General features: G+C 41.8%; 1 protein-coding gene across 1 annotated transcript in view; it reads left to right on the forward strand.

Annotated features, from left to right (window-relative positions):
• Positions 1-27,865, forward strand: part of LOC139370877 (metabotropic glutamate receptor 2-like) — a 63,334-nt gene that overhangs the window by 19,382 nt on the left and 16,087 nt on the right. Inside the window, exon 2 of the mRNA XM_071110731.1 lies at positions 2,979-3,611. Coding sequence (XP_070966832.1) covers positions 3,096-3,611 — 516 coding nt within the window. The 5' untranslated portion in view covers positions 2,979-3,095. The remainder of the gene's footprint in view (positions 1-2,978; positions 3,612-27,865) is intronic.

Genomic DNA, 27,865 nt, shown 5'->3' on the forward strand with positions numbered 1-27,865 from the left:
AGCCTCACCCATCTCTTTAAGGATTCACATGTGAGGCCATGTGCTAAACAGAATGAGTAAGATAGTGTAGTAAACAACCAAACATTTCAAAACTAAAAATTGTGAAAGTCCTAGCCCACAATAAGAAAAACTCCAAGTTAAAATACACTTCTAGCCCTTGGTCTATATCCTAATCTGACCTTGCTGCAGGTTGTGTTGTTCTTCACATTACCATCTATGGTAAACACACAAATAAAATCACAATTATTTGTCACAGTGAAATGGTTACTTCTATATTTGCATAGTAGCAATATAAAAAATAGAACGTTTTCAGATAAATATTTTATAATTATTAGATGATGCTTACCAAGACACTAGGGGTGTGCCGAGTAGTCGGACAAAGTATAATAACGGATATGGGCAATTTTCTGGATACAGTTATGATCCTAGTATTTTTTTCGGGTGCCAGCAAGGATGTTTCTCATGTGTTAGTCAGAGAGTTTCGGAGCCATACTGTACTGTCTTTGAGTCACTCGTTTGCGTGGTCTAAATAACTCAACTGGCTTGATACTTGATACTGCTGCTGTTGATACTACTGCTCTGATTGGATAGAGTGAAGATCTGTTTCTCCTCATAATTTCAGGATCACTTTTCTTTGCATGTTTTCGGTCTGATCATTTAGATTGTTACTGCCTGCTACTATGATAAATCACATTGCGAGGACATTTGCTATCAAGCTATCAATGTGCGTAATATCTAATAAGTTGGGCAAGGGTAGGGAAAAAAGCTAAAATGCTAATGCGCATTCTGACTGAGTGACAGCAAACTTGGTTGCCTGCAACAAAATGAGGACACAGACATACATACGCATTGACACCTACGCGAGCTGCATCTTTTTTTTGCAGTGAGAACATGCAGGGAGATAAATTACCATTAACTATTTAGGCATATTAAAACCCTTCAGTTTTTTCTGATCACATGTATCATCCTATCCAACTGTCACGTGTCAATTTACAGATACGATTACGAATATGAGAATGGCCATATCAGCACACAGCACCAGACACACTTGTCTAAATTGATGGGACATGAAAGAAATGCGATAACCACCCCCCAGCCACATTTAGCTAAGTGGTTGGGTCACTATTGTCTAGACACATACACATGTTCGTGAAATACAATATATGGCCGTAATCACCCACAGGCACACCTGGCTAACTTGATGGGTCATGTAATCATCTGGCAAAGTGGAGTATTTTCTTAAGACATGTAGCTAGCTAAACAATGAACCATACTCCCAACCCATACTACTTGCAATACAAAACTGATTGTCATAGCTAGCCACCATTTATGAAATGCTCTAGTATGTATCTACAGGTAGTTAAAGCTAACCAACTAGGTTCAATGTGAGCTAGCTAGCTAACGCTATGCTACAACTAGCAATTCAAATGGATTAGCTAGCGAGCCAGCAAACTAACGTTCGCTAGCCAGCGAACAGTACACTTTAACTTGCAATGAAAATGACTTTCTGACCAAATTAGAAACGTATAATTACCCGTGTACATGGGTGAATGCTTTATGGCAGACTGGAACCCATTTAACTCGGTTTTGTTTGTACAGCTTGTTTGGCCTGCGTTATGTCAAGTCACTCCGGTTCACATTGACTGTGTGCAGAAAGTAGTCCATCAAAACTTTTCCCCACTAATCTTGGTCGATAGTGCCTGCTAAACTCAGGGCAGCAATGTTGTTGAGAGGAGTAGCAACACTTTTTCAGTTCTCCATGGATAACATTATATCTTTAAAAAAAGTAGTGGTAGCAAAGATTATCTACACATACTGCGGAGCTCACATTATAGACAGAAGCATGCTAAATGGCAGACCAATCTGAACTCATCTATCTGCACGTTCAGCCCATCCATTATCTCAGCCAATCATGGCTAGCAGGAAGGTTCCCTGTCTTTTTTCGTGGGTAAACCAACTAAGCTCGTAATTTAACAATTTTATTAGTATTTACAGATGACATCCTAATTTTTTATTAAGGCAGATGAAAGTTCACATGTTCCAGAAGCCATTTCTGCCAAAAAACACATTTTGATAAATAAATTACATTCAAATGCCTCTTCTGTGAAGTAGTAACGTGCGACATATGCCTAGTTTCCTGAAACGGGTCACAAATACACACACACAGACACACACACAGTGGCTTGCTGAGGACGGGCGACATACTCACTCATCTGTTGAGATGGCTGACAGTCTGGTTATGTGGCACAAGATAAGTTGCTGGGGTGAAGTGCATCTTGAGGAATTTGCCGAGAGTCACAACCACCTGCAGCCAGTCTTTAAGATTGAGAGCTCTTATAGAAGGGCTGTAAATCAACATGTAGAGGTTGTTCAAAGATGTATGGGAAAAATGAAGACATCTATTCCCTTTACACCTTAAAGGGATACTTCAGGATTTTGGCAACGAGGCCACTTCCCCAGAGACAGATGAACTTGTGTATACCATTTGTATATCTCTGTGTCCAGTATGAAGGCAGTTAGAGGTAGTTTCAAAAGCCAATGCTAACTAGCGTTAGCGCAATGTCTGGAGGTCTATGATACCCATAGACATCCAGCCATAGCGTAAGCGCAACTAACTCTAACTTCCTTCATACTGGACACAGAGATAAAAATGGTATTCACAAGTTCTTCTGACTCTGGGGAAGTGGATAAAGAGCCTTGTTGACAAAATTGTGACGTTTCCCTTTAAACTAGACTGGAGGTAGTGAGGAAAGTCTGGATTTTCACACGATCCTGCCATGAGTAGGAGAAAATAGCATCTGTGAACCTCAATTTGGATTGTTTGGAATAAATGATGTGCTTTTATTTTGGAGGGGGCAAAAATGCTATTTTAATTTCAAATTTGTATCAGTCACTTTTATAACTGAAGTACCATAACATTACTGGAAATGTAACATGAACAATTATATATTATTCATTTTCCTCTCCTCCACTTGCAGTGAATAACCAAGATGACATGAGTGTCAAGAGTAGGCTCTAGAGTGATCCACCTCACCCGGCCTCCTACACCCACTTACCCACGACCCACTACACTGACCCCAGCTGACTACCTTACCATGCCCACCACCGGCCTCCTCTGCCCTGGGCTCTGGGCCAAGGCTGCCCTTTGGTGGTCCCTTCACCTGCTCCTCTTTGACCTGCTCATCTCCGAGGCCCTGGCGAGCCCTAACAACAGATTCCCCCCTTCCACCAAGAGGGAGATCACCATCGACGGGGACCTGGTGATCGGCGGACTGTTCCCGGTGCACGAGAAGGGTGAGGGGGTGGAGGACTGTGGGAAGATCAACGAGCAGAGAGGGATCCAGAGACTGGAGGCGATGCTTTTAGCGCTGGACGAGATCAACGCAGACGAGAGGCTGCTGCCAGGCCTCAGGCTGGGAGCCCACATCCTGGACACCTGCTCTAAGGACACCTACGCTCTGGAGCAGAGCCTGGAGTTTGTACGAGCCTCCCTCACTAAGGTGCACGAGCCGGGGTTCATCTGTCCAGACGGATCCAACCCCATTCAGGATGATGTCCCTCTGGCCATTTCTGGAGTCATCGGGGGCTCCTACAGTGACGTTTCCATCCAGGTATGTTTCTCATAGAAATCTGTTCATTAACTGGTTATGACTGTGTCCAGTTATTTCTATACCGTCTATGGTCCATACAGGTACCTTTACACCTCGTCATCTCACACTCCACCCATAGGAGTCTAAGCCCCCACCCCTCCATATGTAATAAAAATGTAATAAATAATACTAATGAATCCTCATACAATGTGATATTTGATTATGTTTAATATATTACACATGACAAACAGTTGAGGTTAAGGTAGGCTACCATTACCCACCAGCAAATAGGACAACTTAGTTTTGGTCAGTTTCTTTCAGTCATCGCAGGTTCCGAAGCGAGCCTTGGAGGATGCAGCTATGCAGTCTTTTTAGCTATTAGCCACACAGTATTATTCACTTTGCACATTAGGTATCAGGTGTTGAATTCGTCTTTTTTCTGTGCCTATGCCTGCATATACCTGCTGGTAGATAGATGTGAGACGTGCTGGTAGATAGATGTGAGAAGTGCTGGTAGATAGATGTGAGAAGTGCTGGTAGATAGATGTGAGACGTGCTGGTAGATAGATGTGAGACGTGCTGGTAAATAGATGTGAGACGTGCTGGTAGATAGATGTGAGACGTGCTGGTAGATAGATGTGAGACATGCTGGTAGATAGATGTGAGACGTGCTGGTAGAGGCGTGCTGTTAACGTGAAATCAGTATTCAGAGAGGCAGAAAGAGATGGAGCTAAAATAGAGTGAGATTAAATTCAGTTCTCGGCTTTCGCTGATGATTCAAAGCTCTCTGTAACTAATTGGTCCCAGCTGAGATGATGTCGTATTCCTGTTTCATGAGTCAGTACTCCAAATACTGTGTTTGTGTGTCATTGTGTGTGTACATGTGTGTTTATGTTTATGAGTGGGTTGCTATGTCTGTAAGTGTCTACACTATGTCTTTAAGATGGTGTCATGTTGGATAGGAAGTGTAATATACTGGGGGGAAAACACTTTTAAAAAAAGAGAAGACAACAGTTACCGGAAACAGGTTGTATCCCATCCCCACCTACCTCCACTTGCCTCTAGTTCCAGTTCTGTACATTTTGTTTGGCTTTGGTCGGGCTGGAATAATTATCCACCTGGGAGGCTTGCAGTAGATGCCCACATTAGCTGTTTGAAGCACTGCTCCTCTACGGCGTTTGTTCACAGAGACCTCTGTCACTTTGTCAGTGCACTAACCTCTGTATGCCACACGGAGAACTTTGACCTTTCTTGAAACCTATGAAGAGAAGCCCCTACGTCCTATACATAGCTACTCAATTAACACTGGATGCAGTTTATCACAGTGCCATCCGTTTTGTCACTAAAGCACCTTATACCACCCACCACTGCAACCTGTATGCTCTAGTCGGCTGGCCCTCGCTACATATTCGTCGCCAGACCCACTGGCTCCAGGTCATCTACAAGTCCATGCTAGGTAAAGCTCCGCCTTATCTCAGTTCACTGGTCACGATGGCAACACCCACCCGTAGCACGCGCTCCAGCAGGTGTATCTCACTGATCATCCCTAAAGCCAACACCTCATTTGGCCGCCTTTCGTTCCAGTTCTCTGCTGCCTGTGACTGGAACGAATTGTAAAAATCGCTGAAGTTGGAGACTTTTATCTCCCTCACCAACTTCAAACATCTGCTATCTGAGCAGCTAACCGATCGCTGCAGCTGTACATAGTCTATCGGTAAATAGCCCACCCATTTTTACCTACCTCATCCCCATACTGTTTTTATTTATTTATTTACTTTTCTGCTCTTTTGCACACCAATATTCCTACCTGTACATGACCATCTGATCATTTATCACTCCAGTGTTAATCTGCAAAATTGTAATTATTCGCCTACCTCCTCATGCCTTTTGCACACAATGTATATAGACTCTCTTTTTTTTCTACTGTGTTATTGACTTGTTAATTGTCTACTCCATGTGTAACTCTGTGTTGTCTGTTCACACTGCTATGCTTTATCTTGGCCAGGTCGCAGTTGTAAATGAGAACTTGTTCTCAACTAGCCTACCTGGTTAAATAAAGGTGAAATAAAAAAAAATAAAAAAACACCTGTTCTCCACTCCCAGGGCTAACTGTAATTACCCATGATGCACTAGGCGTAAAGGAGAGGAGGCCTGTGTGAATAATTGAATAATTCAGAGACAGGACATTACACTGGGAGTGATGTTGTTAGGTAAGGATCATGTCAACGATGGACCTGATAGAGAAGTGTACAGTGTGCGTGTGTGTCTGTGTGTATTTGTGGGTGTGTATTGCTGATGATGAAGTGATCCCACAGACAGAACATGTCATCATGGAGTGTTACAGCATGTCAGCTTCAGAATCCATTAGCATCATCTTATTCAAGACATGTAAGGATGTGAATGAGATCAGTATATGATCACACATCATATGAACTGTGACTTTGTTAAGTGCCAATCCTCTGTGAAATCTAGTTTGCATCTAAAATTGTACCCTTTTCCCAATGTAGTGCACTACCTTTGACCAGGGAACAGAGGAGACACAGACATAGCTCACATCGATGCGTCAATTCTGGAATGATTTATCAAGTGCAGTATTCCCTTTTGCCATGCTTCTTAGCAAGTGAGTTAAAACGATCAAAATGATGAAGGAACAGAACACACATCTTATAGCAACTCTGTGTTATAACAAATCCCTTGATAGATGGCTCTCTGTCAGATGTGAGGCACAGTAGCTTGTGGATGCTTGATGATTAAGCTTCTGCTCATTAAGTCATGAAGTTAAATTGTATTTTATGCCTAGCAGTTTATGCCTGGCGAAGACTGAGGATATTGAGTCAATCAATAGTTGATCAAGGAGATTGTAGCTAGGACAATTGAACTATATGGTCTATAGAGGTGGGGTCTAACAGAGAGAGTTCTGTTCCCTTCTTAAAGAATCCGGAAAAGGATCATTTATGTTGTCATCCCTCCATAAATAATACAAACAGAGTAAAATTACTGTTCCTTTGGATCATTCAGTATGCATGTTTCCAGTGGATCTGCATTCTTTTTTTCCGATTCTGCATTCTGTATTGAAGTCGATTGAACTTTTAAGGTCTAATTAATGCTTTTGTTCAGAGCTTGCATAAAATACATTTCTGGGGAAGGTCTATACAGATATTCTATATTAATTTGACCAGTTTCTCACAGCACAAAAAGTATTTTGCAGCAACAGGAAATGCATTTTTATGTGGGTTATAATTAATGTACATTTTTGTACATGTTTTGTTAAGATAAATCAACTCTGGCATTTTAAAGTGGAAATTACAATCTTTAGAAGGCTTTTTAAACCTCAAATACACTACAATTTGCATGTCCTGCCACATAGTGATCAAATTAAAACAGTATACCTGTAGCTCTCTGTCTGGTAGAGAAACACCAGACAACACAGCAGGGATTGTATTATACACTTCGGTTGAGTCAGTTGAGGCCGCAGCAAACACAAGGCCTCCCTACTGAGAGAGTAGAGCTTTATGGATCTGCGTGGCCATCTGTGGCCCCTTTTGTGGTCAATGACAGTCAGTGACAGGAAAGCTGAAAGCGATTGGATACTTCACCGTGATTGGGAAAAAGAGCCAGGCAGGGATACTTTACAGGACTGTCGCACACAAAGGTTTGGAAAATGTTTATTTGTCACATGCTTCGTAAATAACAGGTGTAGACTAACAGCAAAACGCTTACTTACGGGCCTTACCCAACAATGCAGAGAGAAAGAAAATAGAGAACTAATAGAAAAGTAATCATATGTCAAAGTAATAATAAATACACAATGAGTAACAATAACTTGGCTATATACATGGGGTACCAGTACCGAGTTGAAGTGCAGGGGTACGAATAATTGAGGTAGATACATCTAGATGGGAATAGAGTGACTAGTCAACAGGATCATAAAAATAAATAAAGTAGCAGCAGCGTGTGTGTGAGTTAAAAAAGTTTACGCAAAAAACGGTCAATGCAGATAGTTAAATAGTTAACCAAATAGCTACCCGCACTAGGTATTTAGCAATCTTATGGCTTGGGGGGGTAGAAGCTGTTTAGGGTCCTGTTGGTTCCAATTAGAATACATGATAACTGTACTGTCATAATGCCATAGGGGTTCAAGGTTCTGTTGGCAGTGACCTATAGTTTCAGGTCCCCTTCATTGACTCACTCCTTTGTGAGTAGTGAGGACTGAGGAGCCTGTGGTGAGGTTTGTCGGAAGGAGGGCGGCTGCTTACGCACTCAGTCCCACTGTGTCTCAGAGGCAGAATTGTGTGTGTGTGTTTTTTTATGCTGACGTACACTGTCCCACTGTGCTTCAGACTCAAAAGCAGAGTTTACTGTATTAGAGGACGGGCACCACCAGGGCCGGTGGAATGACGCCACTGGAGAGCTATGGCCTTAGAGATACAATATAACACTCATCCATTCAATTCTGTGATGCTGTCTGCATCCTTCAGAGGAGCTGCTTTGCTTTTCCCATCTGTGGGGTGCAACAGGGCCACAGAGAAACTGAGAATCTTGGCAACAGACCTCTCCACCTGACTGTGGTGGGGGAAAGACGCAACGACACTGCCCCAGTCTAGATGCCTGTCACTGGGGCCAAGGGCTGCCTGTGAGGGGGTTGTGTGATGTGCTGGCCATCTGGTGGTGCATGTATGCATGGGCGTCAGGACCAGTCATTCACAGCCTCCGCACGGTGCCATTTGGGACACATCCATAGGCTATAACAGGAAACTCAGACGGAGAGCACATGGGACGGCATCCTCCCCGTTTAGATGAGCTGTTTTTTCTCTCATTGATGTGAAAACGCTTTATCGCCATCTGGGATGAGGCTGGGGGCAAAGCATCACTGATGACTAAATTACACTTAGTTCAGGTGACAGATGATAGGTAGCTGACAAGTTTAATTGCGTACTGGAAATTATGCTCTTTAGGCTTTATAAATTGTGCTGTTGCTTAACAACCACCACAAGTAGAAATTGAATCCGTGTGGAATTGACTTATGCATGGTGCAAATGATAAGGATATACCCTATACATTTCATAGTGTATCAAAAAATATTATCTTTATATTAGCTATGCTGCTACTGTTTACCCACCACAACTAGACATAGAATTGTACGCATGATGCTTATTGTGGTCAGACTTGTATTTCTACATGTTCAGCACATTCCTTCTACTTGACAGCGATGTCTACTAAGATCGGTCTGTTTGAGCATTCTGTGGTCGTGCTTTGTATTCAGACAGAAGGCTTTGTGTGAACTCCTCACAAAACAACACCTCACTCCATGTGAATATTCTAGAAAGTCTCTCTATTTTTCACCTTAAATAAACCTCAGATATACCAGCCCCATATCTGCATGGTGTCCTGTAGATCAAAATAGGAACATATTGCATGTGAACATTCAATGTCTTAGAGCAGGTGTTAGATATCAATCCATAATTTCAGCAAATTAGAAAAAGAGACTCGGCACACCCAATCACATTACTAAAATCTATTTTAGAACTCTCATAACTTGAGGCAATATGAGTTGTTTGAGGAAGGAGGTCCACTTTGATTTGGGGTGTTGTTATCTCAGGGTGGATAATAGTAATTATGAGGTAGATGTTGGAGTGTAGGGGCTCGAATCACTCCGTAGTGCTAAAGTTCCGTGTCGTAGCCTGATTGACATTTAAATACAATGTTCCTGCATTTGCAGAGAATGCATTCACGGTAAACGCTGCATATGTCAGCTAAATCTGAAATTACCTTTCAATTTCAATCGCACTACAGCGCTGATCTTCAGCTCTATACGGATTGAATCGAGCCCTAGGTTTAGAGTGTGCTATAGTGTTGTATAAGTGTTGATTATGTGTCAGAGTGGCTAGAAAGGTGGATGAATCTCTCACTGTGTGTGTTTGTGTTTCAAACTGAGCTGAGCATCACACAGAGATTGCAATGCAGGGTAAAAAAGACTTCTCCTTTGGTGTTTTTCATGTGCGGTATCATTGCCATCTCCCTCTCTCCCTTCTTCCCTCCCTCCCTACCTCACCTCCTCCCACCTTCTCCTACCTGAACCTGTGATTTTAAAACTGTACATTTTTGCAAACTGCGGTGAGGCACGCTAATTAGTGCGGCAGAATGTCGTTTAGAAGTGAGGGAAACAGTGGAGGTTGAAAGAAGTGGGATTCAAGAAGCCCATGCGTACCACACAGAGACAGGCGTTGTTAATGCCAGACAATCTACGTATATCCACGTGCGCTCACACAAACTTGCACGCACGCATACACACACACACAAACCTTGTATTCCTCCCATTTCCCAGAGAACTGTTATTTTCTTTCTTTCCTTCTCTCTCACAAGGTGACATTAATTAAATGTTCATTTTTTTTGTTCAGAACCTCTGGGTGTTCCACACTGCATTTTGAATGTAATTATATGCATAAATATGGATGACAAGCTTATATCCTCTGATATCAACTATGATGAAATAAAAAATACCTGGAGTCGTTTCAGACTTTTTTACAAATGCAATGCGGGAGAATGGGGAGAAAATAGCATTACACAGGCTCTGCAAACAAATGATGCAGAACAATGTGTTTGTGTGTGCAGGCATGCATGTGTGCGTGTGTGTGTCGGGGTGTTTTTGTGGTCACTCACTCTGAGCCTTGCATTGTTGTTGGTGTGGAGGAAATTTTAATAGAGGTCATTAACATGTGGTTGATTTGGCTGTGGGTGAATTCCTGGTAAAGAGCACTGTCAGCCGATCCAATAACATCTCACAGGCTGCGTCTGATTGTGTGTGTGTGTGTGTGTGCGCCAGTGTTTGCCACTCTTTTTACATTTAGTCTAGTCTTAGTTATTTTAACTAATAGGTCACTAAGTTGTCACATTAATCTATCGTAAACATAAATCACTGACTTCCATGTGCACAAACATACATATCCTTGTCTTACCAGCATATGTTCCGGCATAACATTCCATGATTCCCTTCCCAACAGCCAAATTGGTAGAAGAACACATTACTCTGCAGCAGATAAAAATCACACCCCTTGACAGGGCTCCAGACTAACATTTTCCCCTAGTGACACTGGTGCCACTAACTTTTTCAGTTGGTGGCACCAGCTCATGATTTGGTTGCAGCAATTTTTTTTCTGCGGCGCCACACAATATTAAAAAAACATTTAATCACCTTATAAAGTCATCCACAGTGCCTGACACTGTGTAATAGACTACTGAGATGGTAAGCTATTCAATAAATAAGTTGTTTCATCTGTCCAAGTAGGAATGAATGATTCAACATATTTTGATGTACAACCTAATCCTGTGATTGCCATGAATTGTAGGTTGACAATAGGGTATTATTAGGGTTATATTTTAATGTCAAAATGGGACTCCAGAATTTTCTGAATTGTGTTGTTGAATTTAGATTAATTTTTCTCCATCTTTATGTGCACTAATATCATAGGCACATTTATTTTGGGGCTAATTCACCACCATGAGGAAGTGAAAACTAAAAACAAATTTGCTAGATTGCTAACACTAAATATAATACCCACTGCTAGTAATCATGTATTAATCTAACAGTAAATGTTATTTGCTAAAAATACTTTGCTGTTGGAGCCTGCTACCCTATGCACTTGCAATGGCTGATGCGCAATTTACCATTTCGTACGTTTCATATCGTAATTAGCAGTAGACTTTGGGCAAAAACGCAAAAAGAACAGCTTTAAACTGTATAACTGATCAATGCACCATCATACCAGGTAATTTCATGCGTAAAAAAAAAGGGATCAATACGATATTTGGTTACAGAAGTGTCATTGCTTATGGATCTCTACAGCTTCGGTCCAATAACAAATCCTTTCAAATGATGTCAACACATACTGGAAGAGTTACTGGCTAGCTAAAGTGGCTAGCTTAGCTAACAAACTAGCTAACAAACTAAATGTTGGTCACGGTGCGCATGACCAGAATGATATATCGAAGAACCACCAAAGGCACACCCCATTTCTGTTAGAAAATGTAGAAAGGGGCGGAAAGGGACCGTTTTTAATGCCCAAAGTCAACATTTAAAGCAATTTCAAATCTCAGTTGTTGAATAGTTTCTATTGAGCTCAATATTAAGATGACAAATAAAAATTATACCCACAGAAAGCTGAAACCAACAGTAGTTGCTTCCAAAGCTATGTATTTCCCATAATTGGATATAGAAACGTTATACAATTAGAAGGCTTTTTTCTCTCTCCCAGAGCACACATCAAGTGGCTCATTCAACACAGCAGCAGGCCCCAGCAAGACAGGCCTCAGCGAAACAGGCCCAAGGTCTGGGAAGACACTTTCATTACAGAAATAATGAGGATAATGCACTCACTTTGAGTGAGGTGGTCATACAATGAAGGTTGCCCGCACTGATGTGACCAATTAAAAATGTAACTCGCAGAGCCAAGTCAAAGGATCGCAAAATGTGACTAAATGGTTGCCGTCTGGAGCCCTGCCGCTTGACATACTGTAGGTAAATTGTAATCAACGTTCTGTCATAAGTAGTGGTCTGATAGGTTGCAGCAAGCTAATTAGCCAGCATTATCAATCTGTTATTACCTGAGCGTATATATTGGAATGATGCGCTTTCAGATGTCTCGAGGTTGGTGTATTTTTCCGTCAACTTGTGGGTGAAAATGCAGTAATAAACAAAACTTCTCAGTGGAAACGTTGCATTCGGTCTTGTTTGAATCAAGACAATGAGTAAAGTGGCTCCAAACATTGGCCCTTTTTTCTACCGGGAGCTTATACTACCTGAAGAGTAGCCATGGGGTGTACCTTTGTTGCATCAATGATTTGTTGCCACCAAATTGGAGAGCAGATGCCGGTTAGAGAGGTGACTAGTGAATGAGAAACAAGATTCTCTGGTCTGATGAAACCAAGATGCAACTCTTTGGCCTGAATGCCAAGTTTCACATCTGGAGGAAACCTGGCATCATCCCTACAGTGGAACATGGTGGTGGCAGCATCATATTGTGGGGATGTTTTTCAGCGGCAGAGACTGGGAGACTAGTCAGGATCGAGGCAAAGATGAATGGAGCAAAGTACAGAGAGATTCATGATGAAAACCTGCTGCAGAGCGCTCAGTACCTCAGACTGAGGCGAAGGTTCACTTTCGAACAGGATAACGACCTTAAGCACACAGCCAAGACAACTCAGGAGTGGCTTCGGGACATACCAGAGTATGTCCTTGAGTGGCCCATTCAGAGCCTGGACTTGATCCTGATCGAACATCTCTGGAGAGACCTGAATATAGCTGTGCAGCATCGCTCCCCATCAAACCTGACAGAGCTTGAGAGGATCTGCAGAGAAGAATGGGAGAAACTCCCTAAATACAGGTGTGCCAATCTTGTAGCGTCATACCCGAGAAGACTCGATGCTGTAATCGCTGCCAAAGTTGCTCCAACAAAGTACTGAGTAAAGGGTCTGAATCCTTATGTAAATGGGATATTTCAATTTTTTATAAATTAACAAACATTTCTAAAATCCTGTATTTTGCTTTGTCATACAATCTTGTGTGTAGATTGATGAGGCAAAAAAAAAAAGCGATTTAATCAATTTTAGAATAAAGCCGTGGAAAAGGTCAAGGGGTCTGAATACTTTCTGAAGGCACTGTATAATAGGGTGGTTTTGAACATGATGAACCAGGCAAAGCTGAGCACCATGGCCTTAGACAATGGGTACACAGCCCATATTGGCCATAGAGATTGTCATAGAGAGAGAAAGATTCAGATAAAGAAAAAAAGTAACAATCTACAAGGTTCACATAATCTCCTTATCAATCAAATGATTGTCATATCTGACATTGACTGACAGTACACAGTTGAGTCGAGTTTGTGTTTTCCCATGGTAGAAGGCTGTATGTATCATTACACAAGGCAAGACCCAAATGCAGACACAGGAGGCAGATGGTTGGAGTCTTACCCTATTGGAATAATACATATTGTAAGGCAAGAGAATAGTCGTGGACAGGCAAAAGGGTCAAAACCAGTTCAGAATCCAAAAGGTACTGAAGGGCAGGCAGAATCAAGGTCAGGGCAGGCAGGATGATCAGGCAGGCGGGAAAGTAGTCCAGAGTCAGGCAGGGGTCAAAACCGGGAAGACTAGCAAAAAGAGAACAGCAAAAGGAATACAGGAAAAACACGCTGGTTGACTTGACTAACATACAAGATGAACTGGCACAGAGAGACAGGAAACACAGGGATAAATACACTGGGGAAAATAAGCGACACCTGGAGGGGGCGGAGACAATCACAGGAACAGGTGAAACAGATCAGGGCGTGACAGTATGGAGAGGAGAGGCTAAAAGATAAGGGCTTGATTTGCTCTCTTCTACACGTCATCTGTAGTGGATCTGTATCTCAGCTTTCTTCCCTCCTTCCTCTCCATCCTGTATTTATACTTGTCTAAGCTGGGGGGGAGTCTATGTCTAAGCCAGGGGGAGTCTATGTCTAAGCCAGGGGGAATCTATGTCTATGTCCCAGGACATAGACATGTCTTATATGGGCAGAAAGCTTAAGCTTGTTAATCTAACTGCACTGTCCAATTTACTGTAGCTATTACAGCATAAAAATACCATGCTATTATTTGAGGATAGTGCACAACACCAAAACACTTTTATCACAGCAACTGGTTTGATACATTCACCTCTGAAGGTAAATAATGTACTTACATTCAGTAATCTTGCTCTGATTTGTCATCCTGAGGGTCCCAGAGATAGAATGTAGCATCGTTTTGTTTGATAAAATCTATTTTTATATTCAAATGTATGAACTAGTTTCTAAAGTTTGAACCCCTGCTGTTTCTGGTTGGCAGATCGACTGTACCGACTTCAGAGGAGTCCCAATTTGCTTGTGAGGGTTGTAGAGCAAAAACGGAGAACACCATTGTGTTTGTGAGAGTCTCATCGTTCTTTAGAGGGGTCATAAACCGTTTGGACACTAGAGACAACTTTGTGAGGAGACCAATTTTTGGGAGGTCTCATGGTCTGACAAATACCGCTCTAGCTCTGTTACCGTTCACTGCAGAGGTCTCATGGTCTGACAAACACCGCTCTAGCTCTGTTACCGTTCACTGCAGATGTCTCATGGTCTGACAAACACCGCTCTAGCTCTGTTACCGTTCACTGCAGAGGTCTCATGGTCTGACAAACACTGCTCTTGCTCTGTTACCGTTCACTGCAGATGTCTCATGGTCTGACAAACACCGCTCTAGCTCTGTTACCGTTCACTGCAGATGTCTCATGGTCTGACAAACACCGCTCTAGCTCTGTTACCGTTCACTGCAGATGTCTCATGGTCTGACAAACACCGCTCTAGCTCTGTTACCGTTCACTGCAGAGGTCTCATGGTCTGACAAACACCGCTCTAGCTCTGTTACCGTTCACTGCAGAGGTCTCATGGTCTGACAAACACCGCTCTAGCTCTGTTACCGTTCACTGCAGATGTCTCATGGTCTGACAAACACCGCTCTAGCTCTGTTACCGTTCACTGCAGAGGTCTCATGGTCTGACAAACACCGCTCTAGCTCTGTTACCGTTCACTGCAGATGCGGAAGTGCGACATCAGCAGATGCGGTCGATTGAGACGCATCCAATGCAAAACAGATATCTCTAGTTTAAACTGATGAGTTTTTATAGGCATTGTTTTATTATGCTAATTAGATTTCTGCGGTGGTGCGGACATCGACTCTAGGGGGTTAACTAGAACTGGAATCTTCTTTGTACAGTATATAGAAACAGGTATGCACCTGTAACTGGAACTCTTACATCTCAAACAGTGATGGATCAATAGATACATGTATAGATGCATTCTGTCCATGTAGTCTCATGTATGTATAGGGAATCAATTCATAACTGGAACTCTTACTGTTAAAGGACTGCTATGATTCCACTCTTACATAAACAATTCTGTAACCTCAAAATACAATGTTCATTAGTCTTGCTGTAATGCCTGCATTACTATACTGTCTCAAGGCTCAACTCACTCTGGACCTGACCGGAGTTAAAGCAGCAATGAGGGGGGAGCTACTCACTCAGCTAGCATTTTAAACTCTTTCTGAATAATACAGTCTATCGGAATCATATTAGCAGAGTTTAAGTACAAATTGAATGACAACATTCTGTCAATTAAAGGTTAAGCAGGTGAAGGTTTGACTTTTGGAAAAAATATTTAATTGAAGTACCCGATAAGGGTCTAATGCAGCGGAGTTGTTTGTAGTCGTACCTTGCAAAGAGAGGGAGAAAGTGTGAATGAAACAGAGAGAGAGAGATGGAGCAAGGGAGAGAGAGAGAGAGTGTACGTGAAGGAATACACAGACAGTTACTGTCACACACTCCAGTGGTATGCTGATAGGTTTTCTGAAAGATATTTTTTGGGGGGTGGTATCTGGTGACAGTTAAATGACACTTCCCTGTAGGTCTGAGAGTGCTGGAGGATGTGGGACCCATGCATGTGTGACCGCCTGGCTCAGGGTAGTCAGCTATATAAAGTCAAATAATGTATAAAAATGGCCAGCATTGAGAGCTTTCGATGTCATTGTTGGTTCATGCAGCCTAGTACACTCTTGTGCTTAACCCACCATGACCCTTCATCTAATGTCCTAAGTATGAGCCTCAAACTTGTAAAACACAGCATTTAAAACTTCTTAAGGACCGAACGAACCCTTTTTTTCAATTTTCACCTATAATGACATACCCAAATCTAACTGCCTGTAGCTCAGGACCTGATGCAAAGATATGTATATTCTTGATACAATTGAAAGGAAGCACATTGAAATTTTGTGAAATGTGAAATTAATCTAGGAGAATATAACACATTAGATCTTATAAAAGATAATACAAACAAAAAAAACATGTTTTTTCGTTTATTTTTTGTTACATCATCTTTGAAATGCAAGAGAAAGGCCATAATATAATATTGCAGTTTAGGAGCAATTTAGAATTTGGCCAATAGATGGCAGCATTATATGTGCACAGTTTCAGACTGATCCAGTGAAGCATTGCAATAACTACAGAGAACATACAGAGAACATACAAAAATGATATGGTAATAAAACAATTTTTACACACACCCAGGAAGGTCATAAATGATAGAAAACTAGCTTCACTACAGAAAAGACACTAACCTTCACACATCTAGATGGCCGGGCGGGGTGGGTGTGGGACCAGAAACAGCAGGGGTTCAAACTGTAGGACCCAGTTCTTACATTTGAAAATTATAATGGATTTTATCAAACAAACTATACTACATTTTATCTCTCGGACCCTCAGGATGACAAATCAGAGGAAGATTACTGAATGCAAGTACATTATTTACCTTCAGGAGTGAATGTATAAAACCAGTTGCCGTGATAAAGGTTTTGTTGTGCACTCTCCTCAAACAATAGCATGGTATTTCTTCACTGTAATAGCTACTGTAAATTGGACAGTGCAGTTAGATTAACAATAATGTAAGCTTTCTGCCTATATAATACATGTCTATGTCCTGGGAAATGTTTTTGTTACTTACAACGTCATGCTAATCACATTTGCGCACATTAGCTCAACCATCCCGCTGGAGGGGCAATGATCCCGTAGAGGTTGAAAAATATCTTAAATTTTTTTTACCCTGTACCGGAACAGTAACATACATCCATTATGTTTTTGTCAATTTGACCCACAATTTGACCTTGGTCTATATAATTTTTTTACGGTTTGTACTACAAACCAGATCCTTTCTGCACATGAATGGTGCAAACATGCTGGTCACATAGATATTCGTATAATTTCTCTATGATTCTCAAAGACTGAGCAGCACAGATCTGAAGTAAATTTGAACCACAATTTGACCTCCACAATTTGACCTTGACCTTGGTCTACAGTGGTTCCTCCTTTAAAAGTTGTGACCTTACACCGGGGGACTAGGAGGTGCCCAGTGTCACGGCTTCATTGCTCCAGACCACCACAAGGGGGAGTTAGAGCACTCATTATGCATTTGGGTACCAAGGTTTTTATATGACCAATCATATCGAGTGGTTCCAATGATGAGATTGATGCGAGCCACCCATCCCTGGTGACTTCCTTCAGTAAAGATGGCTGACAAAACATGGGGGAAGCAATTGGAAGTAGTTATAATGTCATAACGAGTCAAGCTAAAAATATACAATTGAGAAGAATATGTTAAGAATATGAATAAGTAACCCTTTCACACGTACCATCACATGGGTGTGATTGCTCTACAGTGGTCCCTGAAGCGTACGATCACACCCGTGTGATTAGAACACTCATTTAGAATGCTCCTTTAGAAGGGCAGTTTCGAATGACGCAACAATCAGCGTTTGAGCTGGCCACACTTTTTTCAGAAACTATTTACACAAACACAGTCCTTACAAAGTTATGTCCAGAATGTCAGCAGTTTATTTTGGGATGCAATGTTCAGATATTCACAGAAGTATATATATAGCATAACGCAATCATCTTAACCGGAAAAATGTAGGCTACATTTGTCCTAGCGCTGAGGAAAGATTGACCCAACACAAGCAGTCATATTTTCTAACTCTCGGCTGACATAAACTACAATATGAATTAGATAATAGCAATTACTATGTATAATTAATCACATCACGGGTGAGCTCACCATTGATCGAAATAACTAGGTAAAACACTTTATAGAAATCGAAAGTAATCCGACGATTAGTTTCAGCGCGCAGCCATGCATTTTTTCCTCACAGAAACCGAAGATAATAGGAGAAGACGAGATGAGTTTGGTCTGTTTATAGTATGCATGTTGAAGGGGTGTGTCATCTACCGTCGTTCACATCCCACCATTAATTTCCGGAAGTCCTCAAAAAATGAGTGAACTCTTACTCACCTAGTTTTGTTATAACATCTTTGGTCAAACAGATGTGAAACCAAGAATGCATTGTATGTCAACAAACATGGCTACACAGCTGGAATTAGCTTAGCTCTTCATAATCAGTACAACCTTCAAAAAAGTATATTACACACATAATACGTGCCCATTACAATCTGTGCAAGAATCGGAATGCATGATTTGTCACCTAGAATTGAAAACATGTGAATAAAACTGTAAATACACAAATAATTGCCACACAAAACATTTTCTGATTGTGATTTATTGATACAAGTGGCAGTCAACCACGTAACCTCCCACTCTGCGCCATTCAGTGTTGTTGTTTATGTATGTAGCTAGTGAGCTAAACTGTAGCATTAGCAATGTCTTTCAAAAGAAGACAACTCACAAATGTGGAAATTCTGGAGATTTTTTTGAAAGTCAGGAATCAGATTCTGACAGTGAGGAGCTGCCCCCCAACCTTGTAGCCATTGAGAACCCTGAATCTGAATTTCCCTTGTCCACTGAGGAAGTACCAGGTCCCTTTGAAGATGCTGGTGGTGATGGAGGCAGACCGACAGTGGATGAAGTACAGGAGTTCTGTGGTAGCTGGAAGGCCACCAGTCATTTCACCCCTCCTGGTCCTGCTGTTTGCTTTGACGAGTCCCAGTCTGGAGTGCAACGCCCCTTGCCATTTCCAACTGAGGCAGAGTGCTTCAAGTTGTTTCTGACAGAGGAGCTGATGGGAAACATAGTAGAGGAAACCAATCACTATGCCTTTGAGCTACAGGAGAAGAGAGAGCCAGGAGTGAGGGGGAAACTCGTGCCAAACTTTGTGCCATACAAGGACCTATGCATTGATGAGTCCCTGATGTTATGGAAAGGTGGGCTGGCGTTCCGTCAATATATTCCCTCCAAAAGGCACAGGTTTGGAGTCAAGTTCTTTGTCATGTGTGACGTGAAGACAAGATTTGAACTGTTAAGGAGTGTACGTTAGCATACAAAAGCTGTCCTCATTCTTCAGCTCCAAAGATGTCCAGCTCCAGTTATGATATTGGCAAATAATGTTTGTGGTTTCTGAAAGTACAGAATAAAGAGGAATTATTCATTAGAATACAATATAAGGATATAGCAATAAAACAATACTACAAAGAAGTAACATAATAAACACTGCTATAAAAAATAGTTTATTGCATTGACAAAATCACAGATTTGAGTTATAACAGTAAGAAACTAACTTTTGACCTCCACAAGGGGCAAGGCAGGGCAGAACAGAGCTATGCTGAAAAGACCAAATTAACAAACCATGGTCATATTTTTATTTTATTTAACTAGGCAAGTAATTTAAGAACAAATTATTATTTACAATGATGGCCTACACCGGCCAAACTCGGACAACGCTGGGCCAATTGTGCACTGCACTATGGGACTCCCAATCACAGCCAGTTGTGATACAGCCTGGATTTGACCCAGGGTGTCTGTAGTGACGCTTCTAGCACTGAGATGCAGTGCCATAGACCACTGCGCCACTTGGGAGTCATAAGGCCAGGGTAGCTTCAAAATACAACACAAGCTAATAGTTCTCTGACGCAACTAGCATAGTTTTACAGAGCTAATAGAAAAACGAAGCTACGTAAGCGCGATTCACTATAACACCATAAAGGTTATAAAATGAACAACGTTGCCTCACGTGTCCGCGGTTTGTTTGAAATTTTGTTTCAACAAGTCCAAATAGATTTCTATTTACTCCTCAGATACCCTAAAATGTAATCAAACTGTAATATTTATTTCAGAGAGAAGTATGTTCGATAGGAAACCGATCAGGTGCGTAATGTCTTCATGGCGTGCAAACACGAATTTCCAAGACTGTCTTTCTACTAAAACTGATATTTCTTATTTGTTTTTGAAGTTACAAGCCTGAAACCTTGAACATGGAACATAGACTTTAACATAGACTGAGCCAAACATTTGGCTCTGAATTTGGAACAGTTGGGTCCATCAATTCAGGGGAAAAACATATATGAAAGAGAACATTCTCATCTACTGGAAAATAAATTTTTGGGAGGTTAAAATCATATATGTATTATCTTGATGTACTTACTGTACTTCGTTTACTCTGAACATAAATGGTGTAGGCTTAATTGAACATAAGGTAAGGGTTACAAGGGTTACATGGTTGCAAAGACAGGGAACCTATAAAAGCAAGTGTTTTTTTTATTTTACTAGGCAAGCCAGTTAAGAACAAATTCTTATTTACAATGACGGCCTACCCCGGCCAAAACCTAACCCGGATGACGCTGGGCCAATTGTGCGATGCCCTATGGGCCTCCCAATCACGGGCCAGTTTTGATACAGCCTGGAATTGAACCAGGGTCTGTAGTGATGCCCCTGGTGCTGAGATGCAGTGCCTTGGACTGCTGAGCCACTCGGGAGCCCACCGATTAGTATAATGAATGTTGGCTACAATATCTAACGTATTGATTGAGTTTGTCATTTGAACACCAAGATCAATTTATTCTAATTAACTTCAATTATGTGTTTTATTTTGTACTTTCTTTTTTTAACTAGGCAAGTAAGTTTAGAATAAATTATTTTATACAATGACAGCCTAGAAACAGTGGGTTAACTGCCTTGTTCAGGGGCAGAATGACAGATTTTCTGACCTTGTCAGCTCAGGGATTCAATCTAGCAACCTTTCAGTTACTGGCCCAATGCTCTAACCACTAGGCTACCTGCCACCCCAGCTAGCCATCATGATATGTTAAAGTTTAGTTCTTTCAGTGGATTCATATTTCAGTCGACCCTCTGCTCCTGCTCTATATTCAGCTAGAAGGAGGACATGGAATGGACTTACGCTGTTGTCCAGAGGGATCATTGCATTGCGCCTGTCTAAATAGATCATATTTACTCCATTTCCTCTCTAGGGACAAAGTGTGCCTGCTGCTCCCCCAGGCCTGTGGTCTACAGGGTGTTTTAAATGGAACTGTCAGAGTCGGTTAAGATCAGGGTTAATTTCAGTTAACTCCATTGAGTTAGAAAGATAGCCCATCCCCTATCTTTGCCATGATCACGACTGTGACAGCATGGGCAGCCACATTGAGGTTTTTCTGGTAAGTGCGTCCTCTCTATCCAACTCTATGGTCAGTTTATAGAGGCACGCTCTAGGGAGACGCACTCCACAGTATGTTAGCGTTACCATCACCATACTAACTGGTCTATTTGGTCTCTCCAGCATGTACAATGTCCGTCCACTTTGATGCCCTGACGTTTATTTATGCAACAGTGTCCTTGAAATTAAATACCCAGATATGTCTTGGACAAAATCGCTCAATCAGCTGTAAGCTCCCAGATGCCGTCCATGGGACTGAAGGAATGTTGTCTACAGTTTAGGCAATCTATTGTAAGTTAAGTCTTATTTTTCTATGTCAGACACACATGTCGAGACTTCTGTAGGATCATGCTCTTTAGCATCTCATAATGTACATCTGATTGAAGACAGCACAATGTCCAATCATTTCATACCACATAAACCACAATTACGGCCACATATGTCCTCTGAAAAAGTAATCAGTGTCAGTGTTGTATAGAATTGGAGAACGAAAAAGGCCACATATTTGCTTTGAAAAACATACAGCTGAAACACAGCATACAAATACTTGTATTTTATGTTCCACAGAACATTGTTTGTGTAAGGATGTGCATGACGTATCAAATACTGGATTAATTTCCCTATTTAAAGATTAATATCTGGCTACTTAAATTCTCATGAGCTGGAAACTGGGAAGCGAATGAAGGCTGGTGAAAGAATGGGAATCTAAATGTGGATTAGTGTGAAGAGGAACTGTTAAATGAGCTCCAAGGGAATGGTAGGGCTATTGAACCCTCTAGGCATCGTGAGGTGCCTGGGAGACAGTGCTCGTTAGTTACAGTAGTGTTAGAACACACATTGGCACAAACTCAGAAACCCTGAGGCGGACAAGGAAAGCTGGAGAGATGGAGAACAACATAAAATAAAATGTCACATACAAGTATTTAGCAGATGTTATTGCAGGTGTAGCGAAATGCTTGTGTTTCTAGCTCTAACAGTGCAGTAATATCTAAAAATTTCAGAACAATACACACATCTAAAGTAAAGGAATGGAAATTAAGAATATATAAATATTTGGGCGAGCAATGTCAGAGCGAAATAGACTAAGATACAGTAAAATAGGATAGAATACAGTATATACATGTACATATGAGATGAGTAATGCAAAATATGTAAACATTATTAAAGTGACTAGTGTTCCGCTATTGAAGTGGCCAATGATTTCAAGTTTATGTAAATAGGGCAGCAGCCTCTAATTTGCTAGTGATGGCTATTTAACAGTCTGATGGCCTTGAGATAGAAGCTGTTTTTCAGTCTATCGCTCCCAGCTTTGATGTACCTGTACTGACCTCGCCTTCTGGATGAAAGCGGGGTGAACAGGCAGTGGCTTGGGTGGTTGTTGTCCTTGTTGATCTTTTTTACCTTCCTGTGACATCGGGTGCTGTAGGTGTCCTGGTGGACAGGTAGTTTGCCCCCGGTGATGCATTGGGTAGACTGCACCACCCTCTGGAGAGCCCTGCTGTTGCGGGTGGTGCAGTTGCTACACCAGGCAGTGATACAGCCCAACAGGATGCTCTCAATTGTGCATCTGTTAAAGTTTGTGAGGGCTTTAGGTGCCAAGTCTGTGTGGGTGGAACATTTCAGTTTGTCAGTGATGTGTACGCTGAGGAACTTGAAGCTTTCTACCTTCTCCACTGCGGTCCCGTCATTGTCGATAGGGGGGGTGCTCCCTCTGCTGTTTTCTTAAGTCCACGATCAGCTCCTTTGTTTTGTTGAACGTTGGGTGACAAGTTATTTTCCTGGCAAAACACTTGCAGGACTCTCACTTCCTCCCTGTAGGCTGTATCATCATTGTTAGTAATCAAGCCTACTACTGTTGTGTCATCTGCAAACTTGATGATTGAGTTGGAGGCGTGCGTGGCCACACAGTCATGGGTGAACAGGAAGTACAGGAGGGGGCTGTGCACGCATCCTTGTGGGGCCCCAGTGTTGAGGATCAGTGAATTTGGAGGTGTTTTTCCTACCTTCGCCACCTGGTGTTGAATGCTGAGCTATAGTCAATGAACAGCAATCTTACATAGGTATATTCCTCTTGTCCAGATGGGATAAGGCAGTGTGCAGTGCGATGGCGATTGCATCGTCTGTGGATCTATTAAGACGGTAAGCAAATTGAAGTGGGTCTAGGGTGTCAGGTAAGATAGAGGTGATATGATCCTTGACTAGTCTCTCAAAGCACTTCATGATGACAGAAGTGAGTGCTATGTTGCGATAGTCATTTAGTTCCATTAGCTTTGCTTTCTTGGGTACAGGAAACAATGGTGACCATCTTGAAAATGTGGGGGCAGCAGACTGGGATAGGGAGAGATTGAATATATAGATAAACACTCCAGCCATCTGGTCTGCGCATGCTCTGAGGACAATGCTAGGGATGCCGTCTGGGCCGGCAGCCTTGCGGGGGTTAACACGCTTAAATGTCTTACTCACATCAGCCACAGAGAAGGAGAGCCCACAGTCCTTGGTAGCGGGCAGCATCGGTGGCACTGTGTTATCCTCAAAGCGGGCGAAGAAGGTGTTTAGTTTGTCCGGGAAGCAAGACATCACTGTCCACGATGTGGCTGTTTTTCCCTTTGTAGTCTGTTATTGTCTGTAGACCCTGCCACAGATGTCTTGTGTCTGTGACGTTGAATTGTGACTGCACTTTGTCCTTATACTGAAGTTTTGCCTGTTAGATTTCCTTACGGAGGGAATAACTACACTGTTTGTATTCGGCCATATTCCCAGTCATCTTGCCATGGTTAAATGCGATGGTTCACGGTTTCAGTTTTGCGCGAATGCTGCCATCTAATCATGGTTTCTGGTTAGCGTAGGTTTTAATAGTCACAGTGGGTACAAAATCTCAGATAGACTTCCTGATAAACTCAGTCACCGTATCAGTGTATTCATTTATATTAACCTCGGAGGCTTCCCGGAACATATCCCAGTCCGTGTGATCAAAACAATCTTGAAGCGAGGATTCTGATTGGTCAGACCAGCGTTGAATAGTCCTTAGCACGGCTACTTCCTGTTTGAGTTTCTGCCTATAGGAAGGGAGGAGCAAAATGCAGTCATGATCAGATTTGCTGAAGGAAGGGCAGGGGAGGGCCTTGTAGGCATCCCAGAAGTTGGAGTAGCAGTGGTCTAGTGTTTTAGCAGTGCGAGTACCACAGTCAATGTGTTATTCGAACTCCGGCAGCGTTTTTCTCAAATTTACTTTGTTAAAAATCCCCAGCTACAATAAAGGCGGCCTCAGGATATGTGGTTTCCAGTTTGCATAAAGTCCAGTGAAGTTCTTTGAGGGCCGTCGTGGTATTAACCTCGGTATTAACCTTGAGGGGGAATATACATGGCTGCGACTATAACTGAAGATAATTCTCTTGGGAGGTAATACGGTCAGCATTTGAGTTATTCTAGGTTGGGTGAACAAAAGGACTTGAGTATGTTATCACAATCTCACCAGAGTAGTTAATCATGAAACATATACCCCCACCCTTCTTCTTCCTGGAGAGATATTTTTCCTGTCTGCTCGATGAACTGAGAATCCAACTGGCTGTATGGACTCACAGTATATCCCGAGAGAGCCATGTTTCCGTGAAACAGAGTATGATACAATCCCGGATGTCTCTTTGGAAGGAAATCCTCGCCTTGAGCTCGTCAACTTTATTATCCAGAGACTGAAAATTAGCGAGTAATATACTCGGAAACTGTGGGTGGTGTGTGCGCCTCCTTAGTCGGACTAGAAGACCACTACCTCTCCTCCGCCGGCAGTGTTTTGGATTAGCGTCTGGAATCAGTTCAATTGCCCGGGGGGTACGAACAAAAAAGGAAAGTCCTATTCCTGGTCGTAATGCTGGTAATGCTGGTGAGTTACTGCTTCTCGGATGTCCAATAGTTCTTCCCGGCTGTAATAACACACAAAAAAATCTGGGCTAATAATGTAAGAAATAACACGTAAAAAAACAAAATACTGCAAAGTTTCCTAAGAGCTAGAAGCATGGCAGCCCTCTCTGTCGACACCATTTTTCTTGCTGAAAGGAAGAGGATTTTTGCTACCATTCTCTTGTGGACAATGTGGCACTCAATAAAAAAAGGGCAACGATTGTGACAATGATTACAATTTCAAATGCTCATTCAACATGATCTGCTTTCAGAGTGGTGCATCACACATAGTAATGTCCCTCGTTGCTCTCAGCAGAATACACTTTCCCTAGCGCCCACACTGTAGATCAATAGATCTTGTTCAAGTTATTTGGGGCATAATGAGCTTATGGTGTCAGAATATTGACTGTAGATTCCAACACACACGCACACACACACACCTCAGTCTGTCTTTCTGGGGGCTTGACTGTATCTGGCCCAGCTTTAAGCTGCTGGGAAAATGGCAAAACAAGTGTCTAATGTTCTTATCTCATTGATTGTTTTGTTGTTGTTATCATATAATTAAACAGATATGGCTGTTATCCACTTATGGCTCCTGCTCCAGGTAATGTGGATAGCTGACATGGTAAACAGGGTTAGAGATATGTGAAAGGGGCATTGGCTGGAGGCCTCCTCATCTCACCAATGCAAGTCAAATCCTAAGGTAGGCTCCTGATAGACAGCAGAAGCTGCAACGGTTGTCGTCGGGAGAAAGAGAGGACCAAGGTGCAGCGTGGTAAGTATTCATTGTGATTTAATAAAGAATGAATACTGAAAAAAAACAATACACGACAAACGAACAGTCCTGGACGGTGCAACAAAACACAGAACAGAAAATAAACAGCCACGAAACACAGGTGGAAAAAGGCTACCTAAGTATGAGTCTCGATCAGAGACAACTAACGACACCTGCCTCTGATTGAGAACCATACCAGGCCAAACTCAAAAACCAACTTAGAAAAACGAACATAGACAACCCACCCAACTCACGCCCTGACCATACTAAAACAAAGACCTAAATAAAAGAACTAAGGTCAGAACGTGACAGAAGCTGCTTTAAAGAAGCTCCTCTGAGGAATACTGATACAGTAGAAATAGGCATTTTTGGACTGGGGCTGCAGAGATAAAGAGATCAACATTTTTGGAAGCAGAAGATTTATTAGATATATATATATATTCATGCTTCCCAAATTGCACCCTTTCCCCTATATAGTGCACTACTTCTGACTAGAGCCACCATATAGGGAATAGGGTGCCATTTAAGACACAACTATAGACACATTTGGACTGGGGCTGCACAGTTGATATCACTCCCTGATAAATTAGCTCTGAAAAGAGAGCACAGGTTGTGCTGCAGTGGTTTTGTTAATTTCCTTTAAAGCTACAATATGTAACGTTTTGGGCGACTTGATCACATTTACATAGAAATGAGAGTTATAGATCTGTCATTTGCTTTGAAAACAAGTCTAAGAAGTGAGATAGCTGTTCTATGTGCTCTGTTTCTATGCTTCCCATTCTGAAGTTTGATTATGTGTCTTTTACTTTCAGTTTTGTACACCAGATTTAAACAGCTGACAATACAATATTTTTGGTTACGGAAAATATTTCACAGCGATTTAGATGCTACAATGATTCTCTACACAATTACCCTTTTACATAAACTGAAGATTAGGCGAACTCTTATATTAGAATATTAGCAACCAGGAAATGGAGGAGCGATTTGTGCATAGTGCACCTTTAATATATATATATATATATATATATATATATATACAGTGCCTTGCGAAAGTATTCGGCCCTTGAACTTTGCGACCTTTTGCCACATTTCAGGCTTCAAACATAAAGATATAAAACTGTATTTTTTTGTGAAGAATCAACAACAAGTGGGACACAATCATGAAGAACGACATTTATTGGATATTTCAAACTTTTTTAACAAATCAAAAACTGAAAAATTGGGCGTGCAAAATTATTCATCCCCCTTAAGTTAATACTTTGTAGCGCCACCTTTTGCTGCAATTACAGCTGTAAGTCGCTTGGGGTATGTCTCTATCAGTTTTGCACATCGAGAGACTGACATTTTTTCCTATTCCTCCTTGCAAAACAGCTTGAGCTCAGTGAGGTTGGATGGAGAGCATTTGTGAACAGCAGTTTTCAGTTCTTTCCACAGATTCTCGATTGGATTCAGGTCTGGACTTTGACTTGGCCATTCTAACACCTGGATATGTTTATTTTTGAACCATTCCATTGTAGATTTTGCTTTATGTTTTGGATCATTGTCTTGTTGGAAGACAAATCTCCGTCCCAGTCTCAGGTCTTTTGCAGACTCCATCAGGTTTTCTTCCAGAATGGTCCTGTAT

Source organism: Oncorhynchus clarkii, chromosome 17 (assembly GCF_045791955.1).
Source record: "Oncorhynchus clarkii lewisi isolate Uvic-CL-2024 chromosome 17, UVic_Ocla_1.0, whole genome shotgun sequence".
Lineage (NCBI taxonomy): Eukaryota > Metazoa > Chordata > Actinopteri > Salmoniformes > Salmonidae > Oncorhynchus > Oncorhynchus clarkii.